Below are 18810 nucleotides of genomic sequence, written 5' to 3' on the forward strand. Positions count from 1 at the left end.
ATTCACTTGTTATTGTTATCTGTCAGATTCCTGCACATCACTTTTGGAAGTTTACTTCGCAACTTTCTTATGGCCTGATTGTAATTTCATTAAACAGTCTTGAAGAATGACTTGCTGCTGACTCTCTGAAGCCTCTGCAGTAAAGGAGTACTTTCCGATACGTTCCTGCCATTTTTATTTCTTTGCCATATTGGGTCACTGTTAAGGTGTATTTATACCCTAGAACCAAAATGTAATATATTGCAGGTAGCAGTGCTCTAGGGTGGTGACTGCATTGGTTTTAAAGCTTTTTTCTTTATTTTTACCTGATGATCCTGCCAGAAACAAACTTTCTGTCCCAGGATGACAACGCCCAGTCACTGTACTGTATCTATAGAGGAGCTATGTTGTCATCCTAGGACAGGACTACAGTACACCTCCCCCTCTAAACTCCACTACAACAAAAGGCAGAGTTATTCTGTAGTAAGAGTGCAGCAAAGTGTACAGTGGTACCTCGGTTCACAAACTTATTCGTTCCACGATTCTGGTCGCAAACTGAATTGGTCACGAACCGAATCAAACTGTGATCAGACCGCAATCTCGACTAGAGGATGCCACGACCATGTGTCACAGCAGGGAAGATGGCTGCGGTTGTGTTCGTCACCCGATGCATAGTTTGCAAACGGAAGCAAAATTTTGCCGAACTTCTTGTTTCCCGAACCGAATTGTTCACGAACAAAAGCGTTCGTGAACCGAGGTGCCAGTGTATTTCCACTTTTGCAGCCAAATTGGGATAACACCTATTTTGTATTTGTTACATGTTCACAATTACATAGCATAAGCTAAAAAAAAATGCTTCTTGCCGTTTGAACTGCTTTTGCTTGGGTTAGGGTTTTAAGGGTTAACAATTCTACTTGCTTTTCTTTCTTTGCAATTTTAGGAGCAGCTATGAGGGGTGTATTTTATTTAAGGCCCCATTCACACCAGGACGGAAGCGTTTCAGTGCGGTTTCCGCACGATTTTTGAAAGGGTGTTTTGAATTGTGTTTCAGCGCTGAAATACAATTAAAAACGCCCCAAAACGCACTGATCAGCACGTGTCCATTGCAATCTATATGGAAACGCGCTGATCAGCACAAGAAAATAGCTCAGGGAGCATTTTGGGCGGCATTGCATGAAGGGTACCCATAGGAATGTATGGGATCGTTCATGTCGGCGGTTTAGCACGGATAAATCCACGCGACTGAACCGTCCTGGTGTGAATGAGAGAAACACAATCCTCAAATTCCAGTCCTAAGCCTTTCCATTAGGACAGTTAACATTGAAGGTGCAGAGAAAAACCTGGGATCCGCCAACTTTCCTTCTTCAACAAAACATACAAAAGGTGAAAAATATTTTTATTTAATTATTTTTCTTTATGCTGTGTGAATGGGATCACAGAACGAAAATATATAGGGGTTTTCTCATATTTGACTACAAAAGTGAAAATACACTTTAAGATCATAAGATTTCTGGAAGGATTAACAGGCATTTCACTTATCAAACAGATATAACAAAGCACTTTCAACAATATATTTAACAGACCAAAAGGGAACAAATGAGAAGTTCAATGTTCAGGTTTACATACACTTTAGACTCTGTGAAAGCCGGGCTACTGAAAACAATATACCCTCTATGTGACTTATGTCCTAACTAGTTTTATCTCAGTAGTTGTTTGGCGGACTGAACCTGACCTTCTGCCAGCTACTAAATCTAATTATAAAATAAGAAACAGCAAACAGTAAAACATAACTTTCATGTCTAAATTGAGTCTTTTTTGTAATAAAATAAACGTCTCTAAAATTACGCAGACGGCCTTAAACACTAATCAGGAAAAATAGAACTGCAGTCAAATGTGGTTTAATGTAATAAATTAAATTGTGCCAGATGCAATAAATTCTTCCAGAAAAACTCATCTCCGGCTTGTCTGTATTCCATATATAAAATATCCGCATTTTCATTTTCCAGACCCTGACAGACAGCACAATTGAACCTGGCCTCACGAGTGACATCTTCCAGCAAACTTTCTGTGACGAGTGTCAGCGTCACTCCTCCCGTGGCCTCAGCCCTCGCCCCAATGAGCCATTAAACAATTAACCTCAAACTGATGTATGTGGCTGCGGGTGAAAATGAGACCGATCCAGCTAATAAAAGCCGGAATTATCTCCTGTGCTTTTGTTTTCCACAAACGTGCGGCTGTGTGATGCCGACGACTCATCCAATTACGGCCGCCCAATCTCTCTGCTGACCCCGAGTTCTACGTTTTATGGGGCAGCGTGAGTAATATCGACTGTCTGAATGCTGTAATCACCCGACTGTCTTTGTGTGGGCCCTGCGCTTAGAAGATCATTTTGTCCCGGCGATGCTAATAGAGTTTCGCCTCATGCGGCCAACAGAAACGGATGCACCAAAGGCGACAGAAATGGCTGTTTCGTCTGCGTTCTTGGAGAAAAAAAAATAACAATTTGTCGATCTTTGTTGCCGCTGCGCTCAGCCGCCCTGGGGAATGAAGCTGTACCGTGGTCTCTTTTTATCCTGTAATATCCAATGTTCTTGTCTGTGTCGTTATGTTATGAGGACATTCAGCGCAGCGAGACATGCGTTTCACAATGTGATCGATTGCGGGCACAGGGGTTTTTTTTTATTTCCAGCTTGCGGTGAACATTTTCATGTACACATATTAAAAAGGTATCTATGGTCAAAAACTAAATATATATTTCTATAAGTTCTATCCCACTCCTAATAACCATATCCATCTAGAAGTTTGTAAACTTACTTATTGAAGATGCACATTGGATATACGTCCTCAATGCACTGACACAATTTCACTCAGCCCTGTGAATAAGCACGTCCTTGTGTCACCACTCAGAGCCTGCTGTCCTAACAGCAACTCAACTCTTTCCCCCTCTCGCAGTGAACACAGGAAACACCCACAATGCACCATCATCATTGCTTGCTGGAAGCAATGCATGATGGGATATGTAGTCTTGAGAAATAGAGCAAGCAGCAAGAAAAGAGATACGAAGCTCACTGGGGATCCAGGAAGTCGTTGAAAGTGATGGACAGACAGACAGCAGTGCTCACTACATAAAAGAGATTTTTCAACTAAGCTTTGATTGCATTATCACAAACAACTCTCGCATGTATTCCTATTACAATGCTGATGTTATAACAGGATAGGATATGCTAGGACTTCTTTAAAGGAGTAACTCCACATTTTCCATGATCTCCTCCTCATCATGTACAGTGCGACATGCTGATGAGTTTCCACTGTTGGTTACTTGGCAATGCAGACAGGAAACTAAATAATTAAAGTGATTTCTGCATTGTTTCAGTCTGCTCTGCCACACTGTGGTGTTTCTTCATTTCTGACAGATTCTCTTTAATCAAAAATTTTATGAAATTAAATTGCTTGGTAATTGTTCCCAGCAAAGGCAGCTTTGTGAGGACGGTGACATCTGATCACTTCATGGAGGGAACAAAGAAGATGTAGCAGGATAAATCCTCCATATTAGCAGGGGTGACACATTGTATTTCAGGCACGTTCTGTAGACACAGCCTCACACACATAAATCTCCACCACTTAACCCAGCTGACACCCAGAAGCCAGTATGTGACCTCTCCTGACCTCCAATCTGTGGACACATCCATTGCATCCCTCTGCACACATCAGCAATGAAGCTCCACACTCAGCCTCAATATGAGTGCATTATAGATGTGTTTTACTGCCGTTTATGTGTTGTGGAGCACCAGGGCTTTCCTTTGACACGTATTTTACCTGTCATTTCCTGCATGTCATATATGGAGTATGTGTGTGTGTGGGGGGGAATTATAAAATAAGAAACAGCAAACAGTAAAACATAACTTTCATGTCTAAATTGAGTCTTTTTTGTAATAAAATAAACGTCTCTAAAATTACGCAGACGGCCTTAAACACTAATCAGGAAAAATAGAACTGCAGTCAAATGTGGTTTAATGTAATAAATTAAATTGTGCCAGATGCAATAAATTCTTCCAGAAAAACTCATCTCCGGCTTGTCTGTATTCCATATATAAAATATCCGCATTTTCATTTTCCAGACCCTGACAGACAGCACAATTGAACCTGGCCTCACGAGTGACATCTTCCAGCAAACTTTCTGTGACGAGTGTCAGCGTCACTCCTCCCGTGGCCTCAGCCCTCGCCCCAATGAGCCATTAAACAATTAACCTCAAACTGATGTATGTGGCTGCGGGTGAAAATGAGACCGATCCAGCTAATAAAAGCCGGAATTATCTCCTGTGCTTTTGTTTTCCACAAACGTGCGGCTGTGTGATGCCGACGACTCATCCAATTACGGCCGCCCAATCTCTCTGCTGACCCCGAGTTCTACGTTTTATGGGGCAGCGTGAGTAATATCGACTGTCTGAATGCTGTAATCACCCGACTGTCTTTGTGTGGGCCCTGCGCTTAGAAGATCATTTTGTCCCGGCGATGCTAATAGAGTTTCGCCTCATGCGGCCAACAGAAACGGATGCACCAAAGGCGACAGAAATGGCTGTTTCGTCTGCGTTCTTGGAGAAAAAAAAATAACAATTTGTCGATCTTTGTTGCCGCTGCGCTCAGCCGCCCTGGGGAATGAAGCTGTACCGTGGTCTCTTTTTATCCTGTAATATCCAATGTTCTTGTCTGTGTCGTTATGTTATGAGGACATTCAGCGCAGCGAGACATGCGTTTCACAATGTGATCGATTGCGGGCACAGGGGTTTTTTTTTATTTCCAGCTTGCGGTGAACATTTTCATGTACACATATTAAAAAGGTATCTATGGTCAAAAACTAAATATATATTTCTATAAGTTCTATCCCACTCCTAATAACCATATCCATCTAGAAGTTTGTAAACTTACTTATTGAAGATGCACATTGGATATACGTCCTCAATGCACTGACACAATTTCACTCAGCCCTGTGAATAAGCACGTCCTTGTGTCACCACTCAGAGCCTGCTGTCCTAACAGCAACTCAACTCTTTCCCCCTCTCGCAGTGAACACAGGAAACACCCACAATGCACCATCATCATTGCTTGCTGGAAGCAATGCATGATGGGATATGTAGTCTTGAGAAATAGAGCAAGCAGCAAGAAAAGAGATACGAAGCTCACTGGGGATCCAGGAAGTCGTTGAAAGTGATGGACAGACAGACAGCAGTGCTCACTACATAAAAGAGATTTTTCAACTAAGCTTTGATTGCATTATCACAAACAACTCTCGCATGTATTCCTATTACAATGCTGATGTTATAACAGGATAGGATATGCTAGGACTTCTTTAAAGGAGTAACTCCACATTTTCCATGATCTCCTCCTCATCATGTACAGTGCGACATGCTGATGAGTTTCCACTGTTGGTTACTTGGCAATGCAGACAGGAAACTAAATAATTAAAGTGATTTCTGCATTGTTTCAGTCTGCTCTGCCACACTGTGGTGTTTCTTCATTTCTGACAGATTCTCTTTAATCAAAAATTTTATGAAATTAAATTGCTTGGTAATTGTTCCCAGCAAAGGCAGCTTTGTGAGGACGGTGACATCTGATCACTTCATGGAGGGAACAAAGAAGATGTAGCAGGATAAATCCTCCATATTAGCAGGGGTGACACATTGTATTTCAGGCACGTTCTGTAGACACAGCCTCACACACATAAATCTCCACCACTTAACCCAGCTGACACCCAGAAGCCAGTATGTGACCTCTCCTGACCTCCAATCTGTGGACACATCCATTGCATCCCTCTGCACACATCAGCAATGAAGCTCCACACTCAGCCTCAATATGAGTGCATTATAGATGTGTTTTACTGCCGTTTATGTGTTGTGGAGCACCAGGGCTTTCCTTTGACACGTATTTTACCTGTCATTTCCTGCATGTCATATATGGAGTATATATGTGTGTGGAAAGGGGGGGGGTTCCCTGTAGCTGGCCATACACTTTTTGAATTTCAGACCAGACCTGCTGACTCGTCCCTGTCCGGCACCCCACCCTCGTGTGCAGCTCTGTGTGTTAAAGCAAACCTAAACTCCGAAAACAAACATGTTATATCGCAGCTTACCAATACTTAACCCTTTCGATGCCAAGGCCTTTTTTTTTCTTCTTAATTTTTTGCACTGAATATTACATTAAACCCCCAAAACATTATTGGGGGGGATTTGTCAAAACTGGAGCAGACAGAAACTGGAGCAGTTGACCATCACAACCAATCAGGGTCTCTCTTCAGTTTGCTCAGTTAAGTATTTAGAAATGAGAAATAGAAGCTGATTGGTTGCCGTGCAAATCTGCTCCAGATTTTGTCTGCTCCAGTGTTGATAAATTCCCTACTGTATATTTTTTTCTGGAAGCCAACATCCTGTATTTTTATGTTGCACGATATTGGCGCAACTCTTTATTAAACCCCAAAATTTAGTGAAAAATGCACTTAAGTTAATTGTAGTGCCCCAAATCACAATAAAATACCTTTTGTTCTGTAAAATATAAAAGATGAGGTTACGACGAGTGAAACAATGACAAAATTCAGTACCCCAAAAAGTCCATAGATGACGCTTTAAAACCCCCTACAGGTCATCAGTTTAGAGATACGCATAAATATTGGCCCTAGGGGGGGCAGCAGAGCCTGGAAAACACGGCAGGGGTGTTGGCAGGGGGGGGCACTTTAATGGCCCATAGGAGCGATCTGGCGGCAGCCAAGCCGCCAGAATCGCTTCCATTAAAGGGTTAAATGTGGTGGCTGCACTCGTTTTCTTTTTTCGTTTATTTTCACCTGGTGATCCAACATTCCACAACTTTTCAGACAATTGTACACTAACTGACATCCCTTCATCCCCTCCACAGAGCTTCAAAAGAGACATCAGATCACTGCAGCTTTTATTTTCTGCTCATTATAGGAATCTGGGCGCTACGTGCTGACTATACAGAAGCAGCGATTAAGATGTTCCGCTGGTGCTGTTTGCGGATAGACACTGTGAAATCGACAATGACTGTGAATGAGCATATGGGCGCTATGAAATGAGACATTTTGGGATGTACATTGTCACATCAACCCTATGGAGGAAGGTTATGGTCCTAATTCCAACATTACGAAGAAATCAGTTTGTTTTGCATCTGCACAGACACTTCCTTCAAAAACTCTTTTTTGGCAAAGCTATATAAATGTATAACATTACAGTGTGTGATGGGACATTAGAGTGTAAGCTCCTATGTTGCAGAGACTGGTGTGAACAGTTCACTACAAAATAAATCATAGTTATACAAATGTGAAAATAATAATAGTGGTGGGACATTAGAGTGTAAGCTCCTCTAGTGTAAAAACAGTTGTGAATGGTTGAATGTTCTCAGTACAGCACTGCAGAATATGTCAGAGCTATAGAAATGTCAAGATATTAATAGTGTGGCACTGTGGTGGAACGTTATAGAGTGTAAGCTCCTCTTGTACAGACTGATGTGAATGATTCTATATGCCAGAGACGAAGCAAAGAGTGAAATACCAGAATAAAAAGGTTTTGAGTAGGCTGACCCTGCAAGACAATACTGAAACCCCCAGCAATAAGGAAACCCAATTCAATGTATGTGTTATGTATGCAGTGTTATATAGAAAGACAATTAAAGACTGCTTGTCATTGATAAACCATCTCTACGCACATAGTTATGGTGGAGGTGACAATATATACACACAGCATTCAGTTTGGTCTTCCAACAGCGACAGCAGAATAACGGATTCAAAACTTCTCAGTAACACAGAAATAATTTACACATTCATAACAATTGTTAAAGTGACACTTCAATTTGCAAAAAATAAATAAATAATCAAAACAAAACAGATTCTTTAAAAATACAGTTTCCGCACCTCAGTTAATGCTGGCTGTATATACGACAGGGTTTATAACACAGTTCATGGTAGATTTACACCTTCCATCTAATAACTGTGTAAGCTTCAAGCCTAAACCATGGCAGCTGCTGAAGTTTGCCAAGAGGGAAGTCTACCCCATCCACATGTGCCATGAAATACTGTAGCAATGCCATCCAATTAGATGCTTTGTATGAGTCCCCGAGCTGCATTCCCCAAAGAACTCTCTCCCACTGGGCTCTAAATGTTCTTTACAAAACTGAAGTTACACTTTAAAATCTGTTATTAGAAGGCAGAAGGGGCTTTACCTTCTCGCTTCATGCCCATGGCCAGGCACTTCTGGTAGCGGCAGTACTGGCAGCGATTGCGTTGTCTCTTGTCGATCAAGCAGTCCTTGCTGTCCCTGCAGGTGTAGGTGAGGTCCTTCCGAACTGTCCTCTTAAAGAAACCCTTGCAGCCCTCACAGCTGTAGACTCCATAGTGTTTACCTGGCAGAGGAGAGGATAGCAGAGCAGTCAGCACAATTGCCTCTAACCTGTCTCTCACTACAATTATACATGCAGATCACATTCTGGCTCACACTTGTTATAGACCAACCTCAGCCAAATTATATTATTTCTTCCCTCTCTTCCTGTCTCCCATCAAGCAGACAGGAAGTGAGGGGAAAACCTACCAAACAATGACACAGACAGCAATAAATAGTTGACAGGGGTTCTAACCATTCGCTAATCTATCCAACACTAAAACAAAAAAATTGTCTGGAGTTGGGGTTTAATAGGAACTCATCAAGTATGTTCAATGATTTCACAGTACAATGGAGTTGTTAACTGTTTGTCTGTGACGTTTGCATTCGTAAATATGTGCTGATCCATATTTTGATGGGGCAGACCGGGAGACTGGAACTGATAACACGTAACAGATCAGCACAATCATCTGAACATGTAATGAGTAAACATGACTGAAACCACATGTATTATATATTATATACAGTAACAAGATTTATACAGCAATATTAGGCACAGATAGATGGCATCCCCTCCATTCCAGTGCTGCAGCCTCCATCAGTGTCTCCAGCATTTGCCACCTCAAGCAGTGTTGGAAGCCTGTGTCCCTGCAGATCTGTGGTCAATCTTCCAACCCCTAAATCACTAAAGGACACAGCAGAAACATAGGGGTTGGGAAATGTGAAACGGCATGCAGTGGGTGACACAGGCATCTGACACTCCTGAAAGAGTAGACTGTCGAAGACACTGAATGAGGCTGCAGTGCTGGAATTGAGGGGAGGTAGGAGACACAGGTCATCTGAGAGGTGAGTATACTACATTTTCTCTAGCAGGGTCTCCTTAAAGAAAACCAGATGACTAAGCTGTAGTCAGTTATTCTGAAGATAGATAACAATTAAGTGACCGAGGTAAAAAACAAATTTTTAAACTTTTTTTAAAAACAAATTGGATTGAGATTTTTTTTTTCAGGTGTGACTATAACTTCCAGTTGCTGCAAAAGGTAGTCCATTGTTATGGATAACATAGCTACTATTTTTTGCTTGTCCTCCTTTAATGTGAAAGCCAGTAAATGAAGCTGTTGAGTTATTGACCAGTGAGAAAACAATAACAAACGCCCTGGAAGAGAACAGCCGATCGACAAGCTTGTTGCAGTGAGTGTGCGATACGGAATCAATGGAAGGTTTACAATAAAATCCAATTGCTACAAATTCAATTTGCATCCTCGCAGTAATCACGTAATAAATCCTACTAATGTTTACTGATGGCTCATTGTTATGTCAGAGGGCTTGTTCCTTCTGGTAGTGACAGCAATACTGGGCCTACAATGGATAGAAGTATGACTAATAAGCCCTCCGCTGGCCTAAGAAATGTAATTGGTGATATAAATACCAGTGACCCTACACCCCCCATTTCTGAGATGATTCGCCACTCTCCTGATCTGTTTGCATTGCTTTGCAGTTAGTTTGCATTGATTTTCAAAGGAACACAACACACTTCCGTCAAACATGGTTTGCAATGCTCCACGACAGCACTACCGTGCGTTGCAATGCGCTGCATCAGAAAAAAAAAATGCAATGTCAACCAGTGCAATGAGTGGGCTGCCTCAACTCAACGTGTATTAAAATGCATGCAGTAACGCCCCTGGACATACCAGTGGGAATGGTCCCTCCACAGAAATTAGAGGCATTCTGACTTTACTGTCTGATATCAAGAATGTATCTACAAATATGCTTGTAAATGACAATCATGAAAAAATAAAACAGCAAGCATGTAAAATGCCAAAGTCACATGAAAAATTAGTTTCAGGGATGAGTCACAATACTGATTCAAAACATGACAGAGTGGAAATACACTGGCGCTTATCTTTTTATACTCCTACAATAGAGCCAATAAAGTGCAGGATCACAGCATCAATGTGGATAGATGCTCCAGTGTCAGGGAATTCAATAAAGACTATTATACTGCAGCTGGCTAACTCCTCTTTGTAGGAGCTCTGTGTTTAACTCCTTTCACAATCCCGACTCTAAAGATGCCCATGCACATTTTAATCCAATCGTCTCACAATCCAGTTGTTGACCACATCTATGAAGAAATATTTCAGTCACCGTCAATCAATTTTTTCGCAGTTGAATAAATATAAAACCATTGCACAGGCTGAATTATTTTCTGATTGATGGTGCTGTAGCACTTATTTGATCAATTTAACAGTTTTTACGGTACATAAAAAAAATAATTACTCAAATGAAGATTTATTGAAACCCAATGTAATTTGGACTGGGAGACTGAAAAAAAACGATCCTAAACACGCCTAAAAATTCTGATCAAAAGCAAAACATATTGTGGCAGAACTGATGAGTATGGCCAGCTTGGCCCTGATATAAAGGTTAGTGAGTACTTGGGACTTCATAATAAGATTCACTTGCTGAGGTTGGCACACAGTGGAAAGCCACCATGCACTACATAGGGAATCTGACATTAAACGATAACTAAACCCAGAAACAAAAATGTAATGCATTGTGGATTACCTTTCCTTAGATGTGGTGGCTGCATTAGTTTTCTTTCCTCAGGCTAAGAACATTTTCCACCACATCTTAGGACTGATAAGAAGAAGTAAACAATCTTGGACAGGGATCTCAAACTCAATTCAATCAGGGGGCGCTTGTTACATTTTTTCCTCCCATGGGGGCTGCTTGCCAAATTTCATACTTAAAGATACAATTGAACTATATCCGGTATGGTACTACAGACTAATATACTCACAATAAGGCCCCATTCATAACTGTAAATTTTCTTTGTCAGGAATCCCTAATCTGGCTTTTACAAGCGGCAACTGTCACCCATTCAAGATAATGATCAGGTGACAGCCGTTGCATGTAAACGCCTGCACACCGCATGTAATGGTATGTTACATGCGGTTAGAAAACACTCCCCCTGGATGCTCAATCGATGCGTCCGGGGATAGTGATTGATTCTTAACCACATGTAATCATATCACATACCATTACATGCGGTGTGCAGGCGTTTACATGCAGCGGCTGTAACCTGATCATTATCTTGAATGGGTGACAGTTGCCGCTTGTAAAAGCCAGATTAGGGATTCCTGCTGCAGGAAAATGCACGTTCCTGACACAGGAATCCCTAATCGCACCTAAACTTACAGATATAAAATGGAGCCTAATACACTCCACCCATACACATAAAAAATATACACTACCCCCACCCCCCACACACATAAAAACAATACTACCCCTGCACATATAAAATAATACACCCCCCCTGCACATATAAAATAATACAACCCCGGTCCCTGCACCTTGCACACACACACATGTAAAATAAAATAAAGAGCCCCCTCCCCTGCTTACCTTTTTGCAGGCAGGAGGCAAGATTCCTGGTGATCCAGTGGTTGATTAGTAATGTCAGGTACAGACCTTACTAATCCATCCTTTCGCCAGCATTCACTAAAGGATTTCAGAGCACTGGCCAAAAGGATCCGAGTGCCGGCACAGAGAAGCAGCTATGCGGTCTGCATCCGACAGAGATGCAGAACATGTAGCTGATCCCGCAAGTCAGGTACACGGTCCGTGACCACTTGCCTGACTTGTCAGCTGGCTGCAGGCAACAGAGTACTGACTCGCGGGCCGGTACTTTCAGACCCCTGATCTAGGACAACATAGCTGAACTAGAAAGGGAGCTGAATTGGAGAATTTTTCCAAATCAGAAATTTTGGCCTAGATTGTTCGCTTCTGCTTCTCCACTCTCTTCACCCTTTTGTGAATAACCCTGTAAATGAGGTTTATATAAGCTTTAACATTTTTGATATTCATTTGGATTTGGGTGTTAATATTAGTGCTCTGAGACCCGTAAGTGAGATTGCAGCTTATTAACTCTGTCTTCCAGTTCTGAAGCTAAAATGGAGAGAAACCTGCGGACGTCACCTTTTCGCTTTTCTATTAATATTAACTCTTCCCCACTTTGCCCGACCACCGACCCAACTGTTTCACTTTCCAGCCCTCGCTGAGTTCTCTGAGGGTCACATCTGCTTCCTGACAAGCTGAAGGAACTCACAACAATAGACACTCGAGCTCCATCTTCCTAACCACACGCCAGACACGCCGGAGACAGACATTTTGGGGAAAAAAAACGTTCCTGGCCTTCTCAGTGTGCTCCGCGCCGCAACTCCCAGAGCAACACACGACAGGCTTTTCAAGATGTCATCAAAAGAGAAGCAGATGAAACAGTCTGAAGTCTAAAGCTGATCAGCCCCTTGCAGGGAGGCCAGATAACGCAATTGTTTACAGTACAGATCAGTCAGTTTTCACTCCAGCATAGATAACTGTTCGGAGTGTCCTCGCAAAGTGGGACATGACTAAAAGCAGCTCGCTGCACTAACAGATTCTGAGGTATGAGAAAAACAATGACTAGAAAAAATAGACTGTATTATCCGAAGCCACACAGAGCAATGTGGGTGTCCTGCACTACACTGCACTGCAACTACAGCATGCCTTTTAGACATAGCGGCATTGAAGAGGTGAGGATCTCATGTCCTGCAAACATCAGGCTTTAAAGCACGGCTAAACAAAGTGTTAAATGCAAATAACCTTCAGCTTTCCAGCGCTTCCATAATGAAAAACGGTGGAGTTCTTTTAGAAGAACCTACTGCATTCATCCACTGCAGCAGGGTACCCAACAGTCAGCAAGATCTGATGGGTGGCCCACACACCCTTCTAATACAACAGCACTGAATAGTTCAGCTTTCAGATGTAAACAAGCAGGAAAAAGCTACAGCAATCCACAGCCAATCAAATATCAGCCTCATAGACAGCAGTGCAAAGGAATAAGGAGAGAATGTATACATCTAATATAGTCCATGGGTTCCCCATCATCATCATCACATAGCTCATGGATTCTCTATCATTCCATAGCCCCATGGGTTCTTCTTCTTCCTGTAATTCAATATTATCCTATAGCCCATTGGTTCTCTATCATGCTATAGTTCATGGGTTCTCCATCATTATATGGGCCATGTTTTATTTATCATCCATAGCCCATAGGCCAGGGGTGGCAAACTCAGGCCCTCCAGCTGTGGTGAAACTACAAATCCCATGATGCATCTGCCTCTGCGAGTCGTGCCCGTGGCTGTGAGAATCTTGCAAAGCCTCAAGGGACTTGTAGTTCCACAACAGCTGGAGGGCCGGAGTTTGCCACCCCTGCCATAGGCTGTCCATCATCTTATAGCTCATTGGTTCTCCATCATGCTCCAGGGTTTCTCCATCATCCTTTAGCCCAAGGGTCCTCCATTATCATATAGCCCATGGATGTATTCCATTGTATGAAATAAAGAGAGGATGATTTACCTGATGATCTGTCCCCACAGATGGCGCAGATGTGTTTGGTGAAGGCTGCCATGGGGCCGGAGGGATGTGCTGGCATTTTCAGGACACCGTTGATTCCTGGAGGTGGTTTGATGTCCTCCGAGCTGGTTACCGAGTTCATGGGGGAATGGAGCTGCAAAATAAGTAGAATGGTTATCAGTTAAGATTCACAGTTATTGAATATGGTTAAACAAAAAAGATTTTAGATATGGGAGGATTTAAGCAGACAGAATCCTATCTTTTGAGGACTATAGTGGTGAGTTCCCAGTGTCTGATGCAGTCACTAGGAATAGAATCCCATTCTTTCTACTAAATATACATTTATTTCACTGCATGGACAATGCAACAGAAGCGGCTAAGCTGCCCACAGACACGAGATTCACACAGGAATGATTCTGCCAACATTAGATGCCTTTCAAGTCCTGACTTTACCAAAAATGGCAGGACAGGAGTCAAGTCATATGTTTGGAATCTTAGTGAACCTGTGAGGATATAAATATAACCGGCTTGTTTTTAAGTTGCAGTCTCAGGCCTGTCACTTTCATCCTTGATTCACTACCTAGGAAGTCACTGATTTCGAACAAACAATTCAGTATCTTCAGATGGCACTGGTTGCATGCTTCTCCAAGGTCTTTCGTTATCAACACAGGTTCACTTTAAAACCATGACAGAGAAGGGCAGAGATGGGATAGCAGTGGGCAGCTATCCCTGAGACAAACCACCAGACTCTATTCACAACTAAAATGTCAAAACATCCATGAACAAATTTGAACCAATTCATTAAAATGATGCTATTTAAGAACAAACATATTTTAATGTGTATTATGGATGCAACATTATTCACTGCTTTCGGCACGGTGAAGAACACTGTTAAACTATGTCATGAGGAAACAAAGTCTGGTATACTCTGATCCTCATCTAGAAATGGCCCAGTCCAATCTAAATAACATACGACAAGCCTGACACACCATCAATATGTCTGTTATCTCACCACAGAACACCATAGAACAAATACTGTATACCATATACAAAAACATATATTAATAATAGAATTCTCTTTGTGATCTTAGTCATCTCTCATCTGTTTCACCACTTCACAACTCAGCTGCCAGCACAATTTAGCTGAGTGAGTCCCAAGTCAAAAAGAAACTATATGGAAAAAAAATAGTTAAAAATAGAAAAGTTCCATTAATAAAAACTCTATATAAAATGTGTAGCCAAAAAACGTCTTAGTCTTGGAAACTGTAGTGAATGGTAAAAATCCTTGGCTGTTTATTTTTTTTGGTGTCTATGGTCCAGTAGGGAAATTTCCCTTTTCTTTCTGTCACACAGATGCAACAGGAAGTGAGAGAGTTCCCCTCTAGGGGCGGGTTCACCCCATCTGCGCTAGGGCTGCTCTGGCTGTTTTTTCCAGTGCAGCCCGAACACAAGACATGGCAATTTGTCTTGTCATGGATGGGCTCAGTTCACACCACTGTGTTCCGTTGGTGTGCGCCTAAAAAGGTACGACATGCAGTACTTTCTTTAAGTGCACCACAGTGAGGCCCATAGAACTGAATGAAATGTCACTTGTGACATTTCAATAAAGTTCTACAAAAAAATAACAGTGCGATGCAGCTCGATCGAGCGCATCGGCACTGTCCGGGACACATACAAGAGCAGCCCTGCAGCTGAATGCGGCTGCTGGTGTGAAGTTACCCTAAGACAGTTGTCACCAGAACAGGTATCCCTTTTAGAAGATTTCCCCTCTTCTTTTGTTAAAATATTTGGCTTTCCAATTACTTTATGTACTAGAGACAATGGTCACCAGGACAATTAGGATGATGAACCTACCCAGTGGAGGGACACAGCAATAAAAACTTGACAGGGTTCTAATCCTACTCCCTCCAAAACTAAAAAATACATACACTTTAAGGAGATCAGTACGGGACAGAGATGACAGTTATCAGTAAGAAATGTCTGTCCTCACCTAGCACATTTTTGTATGTAACTGATATAGTTTCCATTGCCTGGTGGTTTTTGTTTACCTGTAAGAATACAGTTGGTGATTGGGCTAGTGCAGTGCAAGGCGTAGAGCTCTCGGGTTTAATAGTGGACTGCAGAGAAGGTTTCCCCTTGTTGGGGGATCTGAGAGCATTTAAACTTTAACACCCACTGGAGAGAAACAATGGAGGAGATGTAAGCAGAGAGCACCCGAGTGTAACACAAACTCTTCGCCTAATCTGCCTGACCAACAGGCTGGCAGGCAAAGCGGCAACATCAAACGACCGGATGGAGCAAGAAATCAACCGCGAGTGAAAAGACAAATGGCTTTACATGGTGATTGACCCGAACTGGAGCTAAAGTGCTTTATTTGACAAAGCGGGTGAAAAATCACAGATGACTGTGCCAGGGCCGGGGAACCAATCTGAGAGACACAAACAGAAAGGTAGGGTGGATAGACAGATATCAGGGTGATGGAAATATATCCAACTATCCCCACCTATAATAACTACATTAAAACAAATATTCAGTTCTAATATTAATAAAAACGGTTTAAAAATGTATCCAACAATTACAAAATTTAAATAATCTATATGCATTAATCAAGTTGCCATTTTGTAGCCACCTAAAAGAAACTTCTAATATGGGGCTGCCATGTTAAACTCTGCTTTTTAAAATAGTAGTTGCCAGGCTGATTCAAAGGCTTCAAAACATTCAAATACACTAATCCAAAAAACCTATGCAGGCTGGGAGTTCGGAGTTTCCTCTCATTTCACTGGCTGCATGCTTGGTTGGGGTCAGGAACAGCAAAGCAGCTAGCATTTGTAGATAGAGAAGAGCAATGGCAGCCCACATTCATTTTTTTCTTGCTATTTTCATAACCAGGTTAAACACATTCAGGATCACACACCCCTATTTCTCCAATTTTTTTTTTTTGGGGGGGGGGGGGTCCCAGTGGAGATGTCAGTGCAGCAAGACGTGTGTGGCCAGAGCGAGAGTGTACCCTTAAAATCAAATAAAAGCAACCAAATTTGCTAGCTTATTGTGAAGGAGCTTCAGGTGTTACAGCATGCCATTGACATTGCTGTACCGGATAACAAACTCTAGGCAAAGGGTCTCAAACTCAATTCACTTGGGGGCCACTGGACAAATATTCTTCCCTCATGGGGGCCACTTGCCAAATTTCATAAAATGTCATACTTCAAAACAAAATGTAACTATATAGGGTACCATTATTATTGCTTGCGTGTGTTTAATAATGTCAGTATATGTGTTTGTGATGGTTTCTTTGTATGCAATGTCAGTATTTTTTTATGATGGTTTGTGTGTGTGTGTATTGTCAGGATTTCTGTGAGTAATGTTAATATGTGTGTTAATGTTTCTGTGTGTTTCATATCAGCATGTATACATGTGTATATGTGTACAGTGTCAGTATATGTATGTCGTTTTTTCCACAGGTTTTAAACCAATACTAAAGGCTATGTGCTGTTTACCTTAATGCATTCTCTACTTTAAGGCAAAAAAACACCCAGGACTTTTCTAAAAAACCCCATCCCCCCCACACTTAACTGTGGCCGCTTATATCCTTTGCTGCGACTGGAAAGATACTCGGGGTTCCCCTAACTTCCTGGTTGTGGGGGAGGGTACTGAGGGCAGAGGAGCCATAGGCTCGTATGCAACGTATGTACGTACTCTATGTAAACATTTATGTAAACAAATCATTGTTTTAAATGGTGCTATTTCACACCAGTGTTATGCGTTGTGGCATTTATTAATGCATCAATGCACATTTTACTCACTATTGATGACAACGCCAGCGCATGATAAAGCATGACTGTAAAAAAAGCCAAGCCCTCATTTACGCTGTCCACTTGAGTTTTTATGCAAAGATCTGTCTGCAAAATCTGTCAGGCTAGATGCTTTTTTATGCTTCTAGATGCTTAACATGACGAGTTTACATTCATATACTTTTAGGTGCATCTGTCCTTTGTCCATTTAAACAGTCCAAAGTAGCTCATGGGATTTCAGCAAATAGACGTGTCTTGCATTTTGGTGCATTTAGAGGCTAAAATTGTTTCCTTGACGCACCTGACTTTTAATTTTCCTAAATGCAGCTAAACTGAATGTATCTAAAAGCAAGGTGTGAATGGATCCATTGGAAAGCATTAGATGCATTTATATGCATTTGGAAAACCATTACAAACGCATATACAGTATAAGCACCTAATCGCACCCTAGTGTGAATGGGGTCTAAGTCTTCGACTACATTCAGGGCCATTGTGGGGCGTTAACGGGCATGTGTTATGTTGCGAGTTGCATCAAGGCAACCCATTCATTATGAACTGGCTGGCAAAACATGGTATTGGGCCAAAAATTGGGCCTGACTCATTGTTTTTTTCGTTTAATGCAGCACAACACACAGCATGTATGTTGTAGTGCCATGCAGTGCAGGTGAGTTGCCTGACACTGTAACAGCGTGAGTTTCAAAATTGATGGCATTAAAAGACATAGTGGTCTCTGTGTTACTGCAATGAATAAATCCAGCCTGAATCTCTTTTTCCAACTCCTTGTTGCTCATCATCTCATTAGTAGCACATTCATTTTAATGTGTTGTAAATAGGAATACTGACAATGAGAAATGTTTCAATTGCCATTGTTGCCCCAGCCATTTTGGTCCTCTAAGTGCAAGTCTCACAGTCAGCCCAGACTGAATGAAAACTCCACAAGCTCAAGGATGCTCATCTTGCAATAGTTTTTTTTACCTGAGCAGGTGTTAACATTTTCTGACAAACAAACATGAAAGTAACATTAAAACTGACCACAAAAGCTACATTGGTGTTAAAACAAAAAGCCCACATAAAGCATCGTAAAAATAGTTATGTGCCTTAAAGTGAGGGCTGGATATTATAGTGCAATCTGTAAGATAAGAAACCAGAGATGATGTCAGGGAAAACTTTCACAATCTTAAAGTGTCCCTAGAAATGCAAGACAGCAGGCAACTAAAAGCAGCAAAGGTTGTATTACCACCACATGTCCAGAGAGGGCGCTGGAGTAC

The 18810-nt window shown here is 41.8% G+C and overlaps 1 protein-coding gene across 4 annotated transcripts in view; it reads right to left on the reverse strand.

The window, feature by feature from the left end:
* The window catches only part of RXRA (retinoid X receptor alpha), a 187212-nt gene that overhangs the window by 34890 nt on the left and 133512 nt on the right, over window positions 1-18810 (reverse strand). For all 4 annotated transcript variants that reach the window (XM_018566924.1, XM_018566922.1, XM_018566923.1 and 1 more), the window contains 2 exons: window positions 13755-13905; window positions 8203-8382 (listed from right to left, as the gene is read on the reverse strand). In XM_018566924.1, the coding sequence (XP_018422426.1) occupies window positions 8203-8382; window positions 13755-13905 (331 nt within the window). The remainder of the gene's footprint in view (window positions 1-8202; window positions 8383-13754; window positions 13906-18810) is intronic.

Source organism: Nanorana parkeri, unplaced genomic scaffold (assembly GCF_000935625.1).
Source record: "Nanorana parkeri isolate BGI_ZX_2015 unplaced genomic scaffold, ASM93562v1 scaffold988, whole genome shotgun sequence".
Lineage (NCBI taxonomy): Eukaryota > Metazoa > Chordata > Amphibia > Anura > Dicroglossidae > Nanorana > Nanorana parkeri.